Source organism: Pelophylax lessonae, assembly GCF_965119305.1.
Source record: "Pelophylax lessonae genome assembly, chromosome: 8".
In the NCBI taxonomy this organism is placed as follows: domain Eukaryota; kingdom Metazoa; phylum Chordata; class Amphibia; order Anura; family Ranidae; genus Pelophylax; species Pelophylax lessonae.
Window position 1 is genome coordinate 238,671,515 of NC_138775.1, and position 17,243 is coordinate 238,688,757.

Sequence of the window (17,243 nt, forward strand, 5' to 3'; positions counted from 1 at the left end):
AAGCAATTTTTTAATAGGTTTTAATGCAGTTGCAGAATGACTTTTTAATACTGAAGTTCAGAAAGGAGGCAATGATTTCCAGTCCATTCCACGTCACATCAAATTTGGTGCTGTGATAACAGCATGCTCATTATACTGATCAGATAAAAGAGAATCCTAGGAGAGGAACACTAGACTGACACTTGAGGCTGAGGCTTGTTTTGCTGGGTAATCACTCCGTCAGCTTCTGTTGTGGTCGGTCATATGGTTACTACTACCATTGTAATGATTATTTTTATTTAAAAAAAAAAGTCGTCCTCAACAAAAGTTTATCAGCTATAAATTGTATAAAAAATATATAAACATGAACTTCTAAAACGAGGCTTGCTGATAGTAGGATCCTTACTCCCCTTTATAGTGTGGTGGGCGCTTCTCCTGAAATGCCGCCATGCCTTCTATACGATCCTTGGTAGGAATAACCTAAGGGACATGACATTGTTATGACAAATTAAACCACTTTTTTTTTACTAATCTATTTGTTCAGGACTTCACAGATTCCAATTCAATCACATAACTAATAAAGATTTAAAGTGTTTTTAAACCTGACATGAACTATGAACAAAGCATATTCCTCTATAGTATGTAGTTGTCTCAATTAAGCGCACTAATGGCGCTTTTCCACTGCATGGAATGGATCGGTTTGGCGCTTTTCCACTGCATGGTACCGCATGGTACGTGTTAGAACGGTTTGGTACAGCGCCGCTTTTCCACTACATGGTACGGCTCGCTTAAACAGTACCACCTCGGTTGTGGTTCCAAGTGTTCCGTACCTATACCATATCCCGCAATCCTTCGCATGCAGCCTTGATTGTTTGTCACTACTAGCCACTGATTGGTCAGAGAATCGTTGTAATCCCACCCACTTACTACTTTAGTGGAAAAGCAAACTGAGCCGAGTAGAGCCTATACAGTGCCAAAAGGTGCTGACTCGTACCACGCAGTGGAAAAGCAAATTGAGCCGAGCAGGGCCAAGCAGTGCCGAGTGGAGCCGAGGCGGTACTTGCAGTGGAAAAGTGCCATAAGTGTTACTTTCTTCTGCTGCTTCAATCATTTGCTATCCGCATGAGTCACTTCTGACAAGGTTTCCTGACACCAAGAGAAAAATGGTGACGGGAGGAAACTTAAGCTGATTGACAGCCTCAGTGTTCCTGTGTGCTGTGTGAAGGGGGTGTGTTCCTTCCCTCCGAACACCTCCATGAGCTCTGCAGAGTGTGACTTTACCTCTCCGCTCCCTTTTTTTTACTGAAATCTCACACAAGGTTTTTATGTACTGGACTTTAAATGAATGTAGAGAAGAGAAAACTGCAGATAAACAGGGACAACTTACAACCACTTTAAACCTCTTTTTCTCCTGCATTATAATTCTGGCCTGTCGTCTTGGTGGTACAGATAACCTTCTTGACCTGTGGTAAATATCTGAAAGTACTGTGCATATTCCTTTAGTATTACCAACACTTACCTGTCCATAGCACATTCCCTCAATGGCCATTCCAGATGCAATATCCACCTGCCAAAACATGAAACTCCATCAAGCCCACCAGTAGTCACCACTCAAACTCTCTTTACTACAGATCACAGCACCTGCACATAACAATTATTGGTCATTACAGAGAAAGCCACCTATTTCATTACATTTCAAAGTTCCCTCCTTCCATGGGATCCTAATTAAAACAAAAAGTTGTGCATGCTTGTTTGTTACAGACCTATGCTTTTTACGCCCTTATTTTATTTTTCACATATTTTGTCTAAAGACACCCATAGACAATTTGAATCTTGGCTGATCCTTGCTGAACTGGCAAGAACCGGAAGTATGGGCAGGCTGATTGTACCCAAGTTGATTGATCAATCAACTTGGGTACAACCAGCATGTTGGTTTTTCATGCGATTATTGCAGCTGTAGCCACTAGCAATAATCACTGTGTGTTCTCCAAGCTGGGTCCCTCCTCCAACGGGAGAACACAATGGCTCCAACGCGGATTGCGTTGATGGGGAATCAAGTGATTTTCTTTCCCATGGTTGCAGGTACGAAAATAACTCCAGCTATGGCCTGCTTTAATCTTGGCTCTCGTCAGTCACCTGAGATGGGATAGCTGCCTAACCTGCTAATCGTGTATTGTCAGCATTGGGCAACTGTGAGACCTCAAGTGACTTCTTACCCCCCTCGACTCAGAGTTAGAAGTCAGTACAAAAGGACACATGTACATTTTTTTATAGGTAGGTCAGCACTGGTATAATTTTAAACTGAATATTACGATTCCTGGTTCTCTTAAATATATAGTATATTTACAATCTTGGCAGACCTTAAAGTGGAAATTTATTCAGAAAATTAAGTCCTTTTGCAGATATACAGTAGGTGTAAGAAAAAACCTTAAAAACAAAACTACACTGATTAAAATCCAGTAATACACTGTCTCTCCCTGCTCTGTGCATGCCCATTTGCTCTCTGTTATTATGAACTGTGCTGAATTTATAGAAGCAGAACTACCCTAAATAGTAAAGCCTCGTACACACGCAACGATTGTTGGCCGACCGATGGCCGTCTTTTGTCCAGTGTTGTTGTATTGGTTGGAATGTGCCTAGAGTGCACACAAATTTTTTGGGCCAACAACAACCAACTTCAGAAGTGATGTCATGTGCTGGTTTACTTTCCGTGTGTTTTTTCTTCTCTGAGCATGCCCAGTCTTGCTCATCTAATTTTTGTCTGCCGAAATCTGTACTGACTGACGAACAATCGGCCATTCTGTTGATGGCCAACAAAAATTATATAGCACGCACACCAGATTTTTTTCGGCCGAAAAGTCGCAGTTGGTTGTCAGAAGCATCATACTAACAAACCGACAATCGGCCGATCGGACGTTGGCCGAAAATTCACGGCCAACAATCGTTGCATGTGTACGAGGCTTTACTGCTCCTAGGGGCTCTGGGCTTCAGCAAAATGGCAGCCTCTGGCAAGAAGAAACGGGAGCAATGCTGGAGCCAATTTACAGCAGACACTCATTTTGGTAGCATAATTATTAATGAGGAATGTATGTTCCTTGCCAAAGAACATTAATTTTATCACGTCGTTATGGGTAAACTTACACTTTTAAAGAAAAAGTCTCATAATAAAAAGGAAACAAAGTACATGGAGTACTTTTTCTCATCTTCCTACATGCTATGGAAGGATAGCTACATGGTTAGACAGAATGCCCCTGCCAGCTGTCCAACAACGCAGTTAACAAGGAGACAGCTGAATTGATAGCTGGTGCTTATCTCCAGCTTTAAGCACTGACACAACCACCACCTTCTTACCAGCAAGTGTATGGGGCAAGAGCCAGGAGCCAAAGAAAGGTTTCAGCTATCAATGCAGAGGTCTCCTTGCTAACTGTGTTTTCAGATGTCTGGAGGCATAGCTAGCCTTTCAGGGCATGTCAACCCCCTCACGCCTAAAAGGTAAACCAAATCTTAATGCCATCTCCTACTTTGTCCACTTTCAGATGATCCCTGAAAACTCATCTCTTCAGAGAAGCCTATCTGGCCCCCACCTAACAACTGTACATTTATTTTCTCAATCTGCACATCCCCCTCAGTTATTACCTCTTGTATTTCTTGACCCTCCCTCTTAGATTGTAAGCTCTAATGAGAAGGCCTCTCATTCCTACTGTATTAAAATGTATTGAAGTTGTACTGTCTACCCTCAAGTAGTAAATCGCTGCATAAACTGTCAGCGCTATATAAATCCTATATAATAATAATGCCTAACCGCAAGTTTGCAACTTTGACATGTGTTAGTAAAACTGTACATATTAGTGATCGACCCAATATCGGTTTTTCGTTGCCGATACCGATACCGATATTTTGGCCAATGCAAATTGGTATCGGCCGATATGGGCAGATATTTTCGATATTTTTTTTATTTGACAGGTACTCTTGTGGAGGGATCTGGGGGTCTAAAAGATTCCAAACCCCTCCTCTGCTCTTTAAAGCATTCAAAACGCCAAGTCTGGCAATATCAGTCGGTGGCCAATTCCGATATATCAGGGAAAATGCATAATGGCCCTCGATATATCGGCTTTGCCAATAATCGGTCGATCTCTAGTACATATCACGACTACTTTGTGCATCCAGGTGGATTATAACTTTTTTTTCAGGACAAATTGGGATTTTATTTAGTAGTAAATGGTTATGGATAATTCCAGATTTTTTTTTTTTTATTATCAAAGGAAAACTGGCCCAAAATAGAAAAAACAAAATATGTACAGTATATTTCTGGTTAATACCATAGCCTACCACCTAAAAACAATCCAAAATAAATTCTCCTGCTCCTGACGATTGCAGCTATACTACATATGTGTATGTTATTTGCTGTCTGTACCCATAGTACAGCCCAGAAACAATAGTGTGCATTTTTTTTTTGTCCTATCTAAAACATGCTGATGCTAACTTTAAAAAAAATCCTGACCAAAATATTTTGACCCTGACTTGACCCAAACACTAACCCTGGCACTGTACTAGATCATACCTTGATCTAGGTATTTTTTCTTTATTTTTTTATTTATTTTTTTAATACTCAAGAGGCAGCACCGGTGGAAAGTCTCTACAGCACAATAAAACAGTCCATATAGTGAGTGAACCAGAAGAATCCCCGCACACCAGTGGCTAACAGATGGAAATATTCGTGTCGCACAACACCATGTGAGTATAAGGTAATCTGCTTACCAGATGGTGTTGACTTTCACATTCTAGAGAAGTCAACACCAGTTTGAAAATGCAAGAAAAGGTGGTATTCACATGTTATCACTAAGTTGTTTGTCATGACCAGTGAAGACATAATAAAAACTTTTTTACATCCGCTTAAGTGCAGAATCACTTCAGAAAATTCAAACAAACCACAATGGTGCAGTACGTCTCAACAAATTAGGTTATGAATTTATTTTAAAAATAATGCACTAACAAGTAGTGACATAAAAAAGAAGCATTTATATATCAATATGAATAGGCCATGGCTCAAAGCATGCTTACGTCCCAATGGTCCAACCTAGCTTACGCGTTTCGTCATCAAATGACGTCTTCAGATGCGCGTTGGGACATAAGCACGCTATTGAGCCACGGTCTATTTGTATTGATGCATACATCCTTTTTTTTTTATATCGCTGCTTGTGAGTGCATTGTTTTTAAAATAAATTCATAAATGTGAGAGTCGACACCATCTGGTAAGCAGATTACTTTATACTCACATGGTATTCTGCGACACAATTATTTCCATCGGTTAGCCACTGATTTGCGGTGATTCTTATGGTTCACTTAATATTATGGACTGTGTTTTGTGCTGTAGAGACTTTCCACTGGTGCTGGATACAAATTTGTCCAAATTGTTGTTGAACCTGGATCCTAACAGATCTACGTCCGAAAACCCCCCAGCATCGACAAATCAATGCAAGGATCTCGGGATGTAAAGACCATTCCCCTGGAAACATCTGCTGGCGACTCAAAGTCTGCCTGCCAGTTCTCTATTCCCGGAATAAGAACTGCCGCCAGGCATGGAACAAATTTCTCCACCCAGGTTAGGACGTTACCCACCTCCTTCTGGGTTGACTGACTTTTGGTTCCCCCCTGATGGTTGATGTAGGCCAAAGCCTTGGCAATGTCAGCTTGGACCCTGATGGGGCAACCCCATAGTCTGGCAATCCAGAACCTTAAAGCCAGACAGACTGCTCGAATTTCCAGGATATTGATGGGCAAGCTCTTTTCTAACTAGGACCATTTCACTTGGACAGTGGCTTCCTCCAGAACTGCTCCCCAGCCAGAGAGATTGGCAACTGCTCCCCAGCCGCAGAGATTGGCATCTGTGGTCCCAACTTCCCATTTCCCGCTCTCCAAAATCCTAGCTACCAACCACCAACCAAGACTCTGATGCACCCTTGATGACAGAGACAGGCGACAATCTAGGGCCTGGATCTTTTTGCTCCAGGCTGACAGAATGTTGTTCTGTAATGGTCTGGCATGGAATTGGGCATAAGGAACTGCTTCGAACGAAGACCCTATCTTCCTTAGAAACTTGATGCAAAGACGTACAGAAGGATACATTTTCCCTCTTATGATCCGGACAAGATCCTTCATGGCTATGACCTTTCTTGGCGGCAAAAACACTTTTGCCTGTACTGTGTCCACAAGGAGACGCAGACATTCTAGATTCTAAACCTGCAACGCTGACTTTGCCAAATTTAGAGTCCAACCCAGACATTCTAAGAACTGAACTGACCAGAACACATTCTGGCTTAGAGTAAAAGCCGACTGATCTTTGAGCAATAGATCATTCAGATATCCTACCACTGCTATCCCTTGAGATCTTAGAATTGCCAATACTGGAGCTAGGGTTTTTGTGAACACTCGTGGTGCCGTAGCTAGCCTGACGGGCAAAGCCACAAACTGAAGATGGCAGTCTTCCACCACAAACCGCAGAATCCTTTGATGGGCCTGGAAAATTGGCATGTGTAGGTATGCATCTTTGATGTCTATGGATGCCAGAAAATCTCCTCCTTGCAGAGAAGCCAGGACTGAGCGAATTGACTCCATACAAAACGTGCGAATGCTTAGAAACTGGTTCAGGGCTTTAAGATCCATAAAAGGTCTCACATCTCCATTTGGTTTGGGGACTACAAAAAGGTTTGAGTAGAAGCCCCTGAATTTCTTGTCGTCTGGAACCTCTGTAATCACTGCTTAAGATGGTCTAGAGCCAGAAAAAAAGATTTTCTCTTTAATGGATCTGCCGGTATGTTTGACCTAAAAACCAAGGATGGGAAAACACCTGCAATTCTAGTTTGTACCCCTGCGAGACTGTGGAAACAACCCAGGCGTACTGAATCACTTCTACCCAGGCATCCTAGAACTGTAGTGGCCTTCCCCCCCACCCGTCTTAGTGGGGGGGCGCCCAATCATAAGGTAGGTTTAGAGCTAGGCTGGGTAGACCTCTGGACCCAGGGTTCCTTCTGCCCTTACCCTGAAGGTTTGGCTCTAGATCCAGACAGCTGAGGCAGTCGAAACTGCCTAGGATTAGAAGTACTGAGTACTTGAGCGTTAGACACCTTAAAAGAAGGAGGTTTACTTCTCCTCTTAACTGGTAGCGCACTCTTACCCGCTGAAATCTTTTGGATATATTTATACAGATCGTCACCAACTAGGCGTTTCCCATGAAATGGAAAACCAGCTAGTATGTTTTTACAAGGTAATTCTGCAGACCAATTCTTTAACCACAGTACAGCATATACAGTGCATTGCGAAAGTATTCGGCTCCCTTGAACTTTTCGACCTTTTGCCACATTTCAGGCTTCAAACATAAAGATACAAAACTGTAATTTTTTGTGAAGAATCAACAACAAGTGGGACTCAATCATGAAGTGGAATGAAATTTATTGGATATTTCAAACTTTTTTAACAAATAAAAAACTGAAAAATTGGGCGTGCAAAATTATATAGCCCCCTTAAGTTAATACTTTGTAGCGCCACCTTTTGCTGCGATTACAGCTGTAAGTCGCTTGGGGTATGTCTCTATCAGTTTTGCACATCGAGAGACTGAAATTTTTGCCCATTCCTCCTTGCAAAACAGCTCGAGCTCAGTTAGGTTGGAAGGGGAGCGTTTGTGAACAGCAGTTTTCAGTTCTTTCCACAGATTCTCGATTGGATTCAGGTCTGGACTTTGACTTGGCCATTCTAACACCTGGATATGTTTATTTGTGAACCATTCCATTGTAGATTTTGCTTTATGTTTTGGATCATTGTCTTGTTGGAAGACAAATCTCTGTCCCAGTCTCAGGTCTTTTGCAGCCTCCATCAGGTTTTCTTCCAGAATGGTCCTGTATTTGGCTCCATCCATCTTCCCATTAATTTTAACCATCTTCCCTGTCCCTGCTGAAGAAAAGCAGGCCCAAACCATGATGCTGCCACCACCATGTTTGACAGTGGGGATGGTGTGTTCAGGGTGATGAGCTGTGCTGCTTTTACGCCAAACATAATGTTTTGCATTGTTGCCAAAAAGTTTGATTTTGGTTTTATCTGACCAGAGCACCTTCTTCCACATGTTTGGTGTGTCTCCCAGGTGGCTTTTGGCAAACTTTAAACGACACTTTTTATGGATATCTTTAAGAAATGGCTTTCTTCTTGCCACTCTTCCATAAAGGCCAGATTTGTGCAGTATACGACTGATTGTTGTCCTATGGACAGAGTCTCCCACCTCAGCTGTAGATCTCTGCAGTTAATCCAGAGTGATCATGGGCCTCTTGGCTGCATCTCTGATCAGTCTTCTCCTTGTATGAGCTGAAAGTTTAGAGGGACGGCCAGGTCTTCGTAGATTTGCAGTGGTCTGATGCTCCTTACATTTCAATATTATCGCTTGCACAGTGCTCCTTGGGATGTTTAAAGCTTGGGAAATCTTTTTGTATCCAAAACCAGCTTTAAACTTCTCCACAACAGTATCTTGGACCTGCCTGGTGTGCTCCTTGTTCTTTATGATGCTCTCTGCGCTTTAAACAGACCTCTGAGACTATCACAGTGCAGGTGCATTTATACGGAGACTTGATTACACACAGGTGGATTCTATTTATCATCATTAGTCATTTAGGTCAACATTGGATCATTCAGAGATCCTCACTGAACTTCTGGAGAGAGTTTGCTGCACTGAAAGTAAAGGGGCTGAATAATTTTGCACGCCCAATTTTTCAGTTTTTTATTTGTTAACAAAGTTTGAAATATCCAATAAATTTCGTTCCACTTCATGATTGTGTCCAACTTGTTGTTGATTCTTCACAAAAAATTATAGTTTTATATCTTTATATTTTGAAGCCTAAAATGTGGCAAAGGGTTGCAAAGTTCAAGGGGGCCGAATACTTTCGCAAGGCACTGTATACTGACAGAAGAGCAAACCATGACCGCTGCAGTATGGAGTCCTTAAGAACATCTACTGCAAAACACAAATCACAAGAAAAATATGCTAATTCTTCAGCAGACTACCCTCTGAGTAGGAGCACTCTTGGTTACCTGCTAAATACGGTCTTTCAAAGACTGACAAACTCCTATAGCTGCCACGGCCGGTAGTATCGCAGACCCAGCAATAGCAAAAGAAGCTTTTAGTAAAGATTCCATTTTTTCATCTGCTGGATCTTTAAAAACCTGGACATTATCTACAGGACAGGTTAAATTCCTATTTACAAAAGAACTTGTAGCTGCATCAACCGTAGGCATACTCCATTTCTTTGTGAATTTTTCCTCCATAGGAAACAACAGGGAGAACCTTTTGGGAGGAACAAAAACCCTATCAGGGTGATCCTAATCAGCACATCCTATGTGCTCTGAAAGTGGATGTAAGGGAAAAGCCTGAGAGTTCTGCGGAGGGCGTAATGAGCCTAATGAAGAAAAAGAGACTTCAGAAAGGAGGTAATTTAAATCCAGACTGGACTATTTGAGTGAAAGACTGAATTAACAATCTCTGAGATTGAGAGGCCAAAAATGGCTCCTCGGACTCTGACTCCCCAGAAGTGGAATCCTCAGCTTGACCTTCTAGGTCATTTACAGCTACTTCTTCCACATCCTCTGCCCAATCCTGAACTAAAACAGGGGGCTCAGGTGAGTGGGATCTATCACGTTTCCTCCATCCTTGTGATACTGAAGCAATCATGCCAGCAATCTTTCCCTCAAGGCTGGCTAAAGCGGACACCAAATCGTCCTTAGTGACAGGTTGAGACAGAAGCACTAGATGTAGCTACTATGCCTGACAACCGTAATGGCTCAGATTAGCCAGTTGCCTCTGGCCTCTCAGGGGAGGTTAACACAAAGGATGCTCGGCTAGGATCTTCAAATCCTGATGGCGGCGAGCTTTTGCCTTTTGCCCCTTTGTGCTGTGCCTCCCCCCCCCCCCCCCCACTCCTTTTACCGGGAAGACATTGCTCCAGACAAGACTCTTGAGGTACTACTTTAGTGTACTCAATCCTTATGTTAAGCTGTAAACAGCTTATCACAATATACAGCACAGTTACTCCCACAGTAACAGAACCTGTCAGCGCCTGTATCTATTCACCCACAGTGACTCACACACCATCAGCCGCTCTCGGAACGCTACGTTTGACTCGCAAATTCCCTTACCAATATGTAAGTTACTACATTTTGTTGTAATAAAAATAACTTTTATCACACTCAAGAGGTGCTTTCCCCTCCTTTTACTTTTCACACACCCAGCTGCAGCTGCTCTGTGTCCCATCCAGCTTCTAACAGCCGTCGGGAACACTTCCTCAAAAGCTGCACTGTCTCCGCCCCTTACTGCACCTGGGTGCCGTGCTACGTGCACGTCCACTCGTCACAGACATGTCCCCGGGCCCACATGCACACTCATGCATGAACGAAAAATAGGGCCATACTTGCGCTCGCCCCTACAGCCATACAGCACGGCAGGGAACGGACACTGGAGGCTCTGAGTAAGCAGATGCCCTGGGAGGGAGGGGGACATTAGTCCCGCTGCCTGCCACGCTTCCCGGGGGGTTGGCTGTGCAAACAATGTGAGGAATCCAGGTATGCAATACCACAGTTGAATAAACATCACTGCCCTCTAGTGGAGACATTAATCGTGGCACCCGGTATCTGTTAAAGATCATATAGGTAACAGTGCATCACATTTAAAGTAACCATACTTACCAATCTCGCCACAGGACTCTGCTTATAGCTAGAATCCAATCTTAACTCATCATGCGGGTGTCACTTGTGTCCTTCAAGGAGCGGGTCCCCCTATAATCTTAGGGCCACTCCTTTGGACCTGTAGGGCACCCTGCCAGATCGCCTTTAAAGTCAGTCTTTACCAAGGGTCCGGATCCCAGGATCCAGTGCCCCCGATTTGGTTGAATTACAGGCAATACCTTGCAGTCTTCCAACTACTGAGGCTCAGGTATCATCCATTTTAGTCTTCCACTTTCAGGTGGATCCGATTGCCTAGCCCCTGGATCATGCAGGATCTTTATCCGGGACTGTAGCATAACTTTAAAATATGGAGAACTTCTCCAACCATGACCAACGCCTCTAAAACACTGGCGAAAAAACGGAGGTACTTCCTGTATGGGAGGGGTTATATAGAGGGGGACTTCCTGTCTTTTTAGTTGCCAATGTCCGTTCACCTATAGGTGGCGTATAACCCAAATAGTAATTATTATGGCTGCTCTGTGTCCTGTAATGTACGATAAAGAAACAATGTATCTTTCCTCTCTATTCACAGACAGAGAGAGAAACACAGGGGGCAGGATTTATTTACAGTGACTGATCACTGTAGTAGCCAATCAGAGGCTACCACAGCAATCAGGTGACCCAGAATTAAGAGTTCCGGGTCCCAATTATTAGTACGGGGCTCTTGGCAAGACGCTGGTTTCTGTGCTGGGAGCGCGCCCTGCGTCGTCCTCCTAGCACAAAGGGAGGTGCATATAGGTGTGGCCCCACAGAAAAAAGCCCACTTTCGCATATTTGTGTTACATCGGTGGGAAGGGCTTACTATAAAAAGAAATGAGACTTCTATAATACAGGGCTTATTCCAAAACCTTTTGGCCTAATTGCCTTTAAACAGAATAGCTATCAGTGGGTAGTTAAACTTTGCTACCATACCACTAATTGGTTCTACAATTAGCACAATTGCTACAGTTTTTAACAGGAAAATGTGACAAGCTGCAAAAGTCCCACAAATCCCACCACTGTTCAGCATTGTCAGTTATCAAGCAACATCTGTTATTGCTCTCCAACTTAGTTAAGCAGGCCATAGACAAGTCAAAAAACAAAAGTTCTGTGAATCGAAAAAATATCTAATATGTTTTGCCATCCACTTTTTCGATTCTCAAAAAAAAAAAAAAAACAGTATATTGGATCCGGAATGTTCGATTGTGGCACGAAATCGTGTGTCGTAGCTGGCACACTAATAAATCGAAAAATTAGTAATTCAGGTTTGTTTGTACATTTAAAAAAATACTTGTAGTAGAGGTGAATTTACCCTTAAATAAAATATTGCAAATGGAGCCCTGCAAGGATAAAGCAGGAGAATACTGATAAAGTTATATTAATACTGTAAGTGTCAGTTTACCTCTATTCCTTTGTTCATTGCCAGCTTTGCCATTCTGACAGCAACTGGAGCCTGTAAGAGAGCAAAGGGAGTTAACAAATCAATAACTTTGAGAATTCCAAGACCAATTCCTGGCTCTGTACCCCCCACCCATGTGTAGGTTACAATTTCTTTTAACATTCTAAGGTGTTCTTTCTGATTGTGACACACTGGGGCCTTTTCTTCTCTCCATCTTCACGTGAGGACCTCTCTGCACAAGCATACTGTGAATCAAGGGCACAGCGGTGACCTTCCTTTAGGGGGCAAGACTATAACCTGCATTCGCAGTACATCCTCGGTAGAGATGAGCTTGTATTCCATCTGAACCCAGAAGGCCACTGTTATTGCCAGGCCAATCAGCTGCAAGCAGTGGATTTCATGCTTTACAGCTGCATGTAGACAAAGTAGGTGGGATACTTGTGACATCATTGCAAAGGCTAGATGCTGCGCACTGGTAAAGTCAAGATATCCATGAGAAACAAAATTTGGATTATGATGAATAAACAAATAAAACTTGCTTCTATATAAACCATGAAGTAACATGTATTGTGTGGCCATAGATAAAGGACACAGTAATGTGTGAACGACAGTCTGATTTTAAAAGCCTAAAGCCCCGTACACCCACGTCGAAAATTGGCAGGGAATTTTTGTCCGACGACCGATCTGCCGATTTTCGGCTTGTTAGTATGATGCTTCCGACAACCAACTCCGACTTTTCGGCCGAAAAAAATCTGGTGTGCAGACTATAAAAATTTTTGTTGGCCGTCAACACAACGGCCGATTTTCGTGCAGTCAGTACAGATTTCAACAGGGAAAAATCTGATGAGCAAGACTGGGCATGCTCAGAGAGGAAAGAACACAAAGAAAGCAATCCAACACATGATATCACTTCTGAAGTAGAATTTTGTTAGGCGAGAAAATTCGTGTTCAGTCTAGGCACATTCCAACCAACAAAACACCACTCTGGACAAAATACGGATGATCGGTCGGCCGATAATCGTTGCGTGTGTACGGGGCTTAAGTCTCATCCAACCTCAAATACTAAATGGAGGACCCAGAACTTGTGATGAAAACAGGCTCAAGGTTCACATACCAGCCAGAAGGCTTGCTATGATCTTTTGTCATTGACCTTCTATGGCTATGGGGCCACAGTAGGTCAATCCCCTGCCTGCAGCTGATTGGTCCAGTCCAGCATTGACAGTTGTCTTTTGGGTTCAAACAAGCATGAGTTTGAAGCGAACCCAGGGCAAAACCCAAGCTCATCCCTAGTTTTCAGTTTTCAAAGTTGTGATATTGGGCATAATTTCAACTCCAAAAACTGCATACATCTTGTGGGAGAAAAGGGCTGAAGAGGAGTAATGCTGCCTGAGATTTTATTTTTTTATTCTTAATAAAATCTTTTTATTATTTTGAAAAGGTACAAAAACATAGAAATACAGTCACACCATAACTGTCCATATCTCAGGCATTTAGCCCACCCAGGGGCTTACACAATAAATATATATATATATATATATATATAAAGGTATTGAACACTAGCCTTATGGAGAAAAACAACTCACAAAACCAACAGCTTATAAGACTCAAGACTAACCGACCCATTATACCACATATTCAAAAAGCCCCAAGGGACCCTGAAATAACCCACAAGCCACAGGGAGCGGTATCAGGACAACACTATAGAGACATTAAGTATCTCCTGCCGTGGAAGGTTCTGCTAGCCATTTAGCCCAAACTTTATCATATTTCTTGGGAAAACTGCTATGTGCATATTTCTATTAGGGCAGAACATTAACTTGTTGTTTTCATAGTGGGGGGGGTTCCAACACAACGTAATAGCTTTTGTGGCATAAAAAAGCAGGAGGGCAATTATAGTTTGACCTGCCACTCTGAGAGCTAGATCTTCTACTAAGCCCAGCAGACACTCTAGGAGATAGTGTAATAGTGTAATAGAGGTGCCAGCCACCAAGTTGATTACTTGTGCCCAGAATACACTGATTACAGGACAAGTCCAGAATATGTGGATGAGATCACCTGGGGAATGATCACATCGCCAACATTCTGAAGAAAGAGAGGGTCCCATTTTATGCCACTGATAGGGAGTGAGATAAGCCCTGTGTACAACCTTAAACTGTATGAGGCGATCTCATGGGGAAATTAAAATCTTAAATGGAAAATCCCATATATCCTCCCAGTCCTTGGAATCCAGCTCCGGAGCATCCCAGAACCAGCGCTGACGAAGCACTGATACCTCAGGAGAGGATACCCGCAGGAGATGAGCATGGAGAGTTGAGGTGGGGTTTTCTGAGCATTCGTAGCACAGGACTCTTTCTTAGGTCTGATGCCACCAATTTCGCTGTACCAGGGGGAAAGTGACTCTTGAAAGCAGGGGACAACTGCATGTATCTAAAGAGATTTGAGAGAGGTATATTGTATTAAGAAGTAAAGTCATCAAAGTGATGTAGTAAAATGTCCGTTTTGACATCTTTCAACAGTTTAATGTTGAATTTGGTCCAGACTATGGGTTTGGGAAGCTTAAAAAGATGGGGTAATGTAGGATTATTCCATAGAGGACAATTTGGCAGAACTACAGTATTTTTCACAACTTCTAGGTCCGAAGAGTCATAACCATGGAAGGGGTTCGGTCATAAGGAGCTCTAGGGCCTCAAAATCGTAAGCATTTTAAAGCCTCCACAGAATGCAGCACCCCAGCTTCTAGAACCATAGATGAGTTGGACAGGTCCGTAGATTAATGTCTGTGGATTTGTGGGCCATAAATCTAGTCTGACCCGAATCAATGACTGAGGGCAAAAGGGGTGGAGTAATTCTACATGAGTCTTGTAAAATTCTGTGGGGAGGCCATCCGGCCCGGGGCCTTGTCCACTGGAAGAGATTGGATAACACTGATGATCTCCTCAGGGGTGATCGGGCGCACCAAGTGAGATCTCTCCTCTCTGACAGCCAGCCTAGAGCTACCGGATCCAATAGAGAGTTGAAAGAGTCAATATGTATATCAGGTGGCAAGGTAGAGGTGTAAAGACATTGGTAATAACTTTGAAATTCCTGTAAAATACCTGTAGCGGAGGAGACAGCCTTGCCCGTGGGAGCCTGAGAGGTTTTTGGTACTGCTTGGGATATTTTTAATTTTTTTTTGTTTATTAGTCCGGAACCAGATCTATTGATCTTTTATTCCTATCATTTTCACTGCACGTCTCTGCTAATTAATTTGTCATCATATACTCAATTTTAGTTTTCTCAGGTTAATACAAGGTTTCCTTTAAATGTCTACTAGGGTCCTCACATAGGATTGCATTTATTAAAATAATTAAATGACATAGCTATGTGCTAGCACCTTTGTTCTGTGTAAATGGGACAAAACTGATTGTATTCCTTCTTTTTCCCAAACAGGATAAATGTTAATCATTCATAAAAAAAATAGGGTGGTTCAGAAAAATACCAAATTATAACCATTAGATAGAGCTGAGGGTCATACTTCTTCCTAAGATCCTCAGCTCCATCTAGTGGCCATAATGTGGTATTTTTCCCTAACCATTCTATGAACAAATAGCATTTGAGCTGTTGAAGAAGTATAAAGAGAAGGTTTTTATTGCCGTCTTTGTCCCTAGTGGAGAGAGTTGCCCTTTCTGTTTGTCCTGGTGATCATTATTACCAGGAAATAAAATGGTGGGAAGTCCAACATGCATTTTACCTGAGGCAGAATTTCCTGGGCCAGCTTCAAGGCTTTCTTATGTGCAGCATCCCCGGATTCATTCTGTGGAATGGCATCATTCACTAGTCCAATGTTATAAGCCTGCGTCCCCTCAATCTGTCTCCCGGTGAAGATTAGCTCTTTGGCTAAACCGACTCCAATCAGACGGGGAAGGCGTTGAGATCCTCCTGCCAATGATGGAATCCTCTGTGTTATGACACTGCTTTATACACTCTGTATTGACAGGTTGTATACTGATACCACAGCAATGATGTTTTTCCTTACCAGCTCCAGGAAGTAATCCTCTTGTAGTTTCAATCAGTCCCAGTTTAGCTGAAGATGCTGCAATATATGAAAGTTTTTGCCATTAGCTCTATTAGATTATAGGTAGTGTTCAAGGCCAGAGGTCTCCAAACTGTGGCCCAGGGCTGAATGTGGCCCTTTGCTTGCCTTTATCCAGCCCTTGGAGCAGTATTCCTCCATCCGATACAAAGTACTATTCCATCCACTCACACCAACAATGGGGCATAATTCCTGTCAATGACACCAAGGGTGGGGCAGTATTCTTCCCACTGACACCAATGATGGGACACTATTTCTTCCCCTGATACCAACAATGGGGCAATGTTATTTCCACTGACACCAATGATGGGACACTATTCCTTCCCCTGATACCAACAATGGGGGCAATATTCCTCCCACTGACACCGATGGGACACTATTCCTTCCCCTGATACCAACAATGGGGCACTATTCCTCCCACTGACACCAATGATGGGACACTATTCCTACCCCTGATACCAACAATGGGGGCAATATTCCTCCCACTGACACCAATGATGGGACACTATTCCTACCCCTGATACCAACAATGGGGCAATATTCTTCCCACTAACACCAATGATGGGACACTATTCCTTCCACTGATACCAACAATGGGGGAAATATTCTTCCCACTAACACTAATGATGGGACACTATTCCTTTCCCTGATACCAACAATGGGGCAATATTCTTCCCACTGCCACCAATGATGGGACACTATTCCTTCTACTGATACCAACAATAGGGGCAATATTCTTCCCACTGCCACCAATGATAGTACACTATTCCTCCCACTGACACCAATGATAGGACACTATTCCTCCCACTGATACCAATAATGGGGCAATATTCCTCCCACTGACACCAATGATGAGACATTCTTTACTCCCATTGATACCAGGGCATTTTCTAATCTCACCGGCCACAGTCCGGCCCCCTCATAGTCTGAAGGACAGTAAACTGTCACTTTGTTTAGAAAGTTTGGAGACCCCTGTACTAGGCTGAAGAATATCGGGAGAGGGCCAGTCACTACTGATCCCGGGGCAATCAGAGTTGAGAGTCCAATGCCAGAGCT

The 17,243-nt window shown here is 42.9% G+C and overlaps 1 protein-coding gene across 1 annotated transcript in view; it reads right to left on the reverse strand.

Annotated features, from left to right (window-relative positions):
• Positions 1-325: 325 nt before the first annotated feature.
• The window catches only part of ECHDC2 (enoyl-CoA hydratase domain containing 2), a gene marked incomplete at its 5' end in the record, with an annotated part of 33,826 nt that continues 16,908 nt past the window's right edge, over positions 326-17,243 (reverse strand). Inside the window, 5 exons of the mRNA XM_082266030.1 lie at positions 326-459; positions 1,499-1,546; positions 12,119-12,169; positions 15,846-16,033; positions 16,131-16,187. Of these exons, the coding sequence (XP_082122156.1) occupies positions 382-459; positions 1,499-1,546; positions 12,119-12,169; positions 15,846-16,033; positions 16,131-16,187 (422 nt within the window). The 3' untranslated portion in view covers positions 326-381. The remainder of the gene's footprint in view (positions 460-1,498; positions 1,547-12,118; positions 12,170-15,845; positions 16,034-16,130; positions 16,188-17,243) is intronic.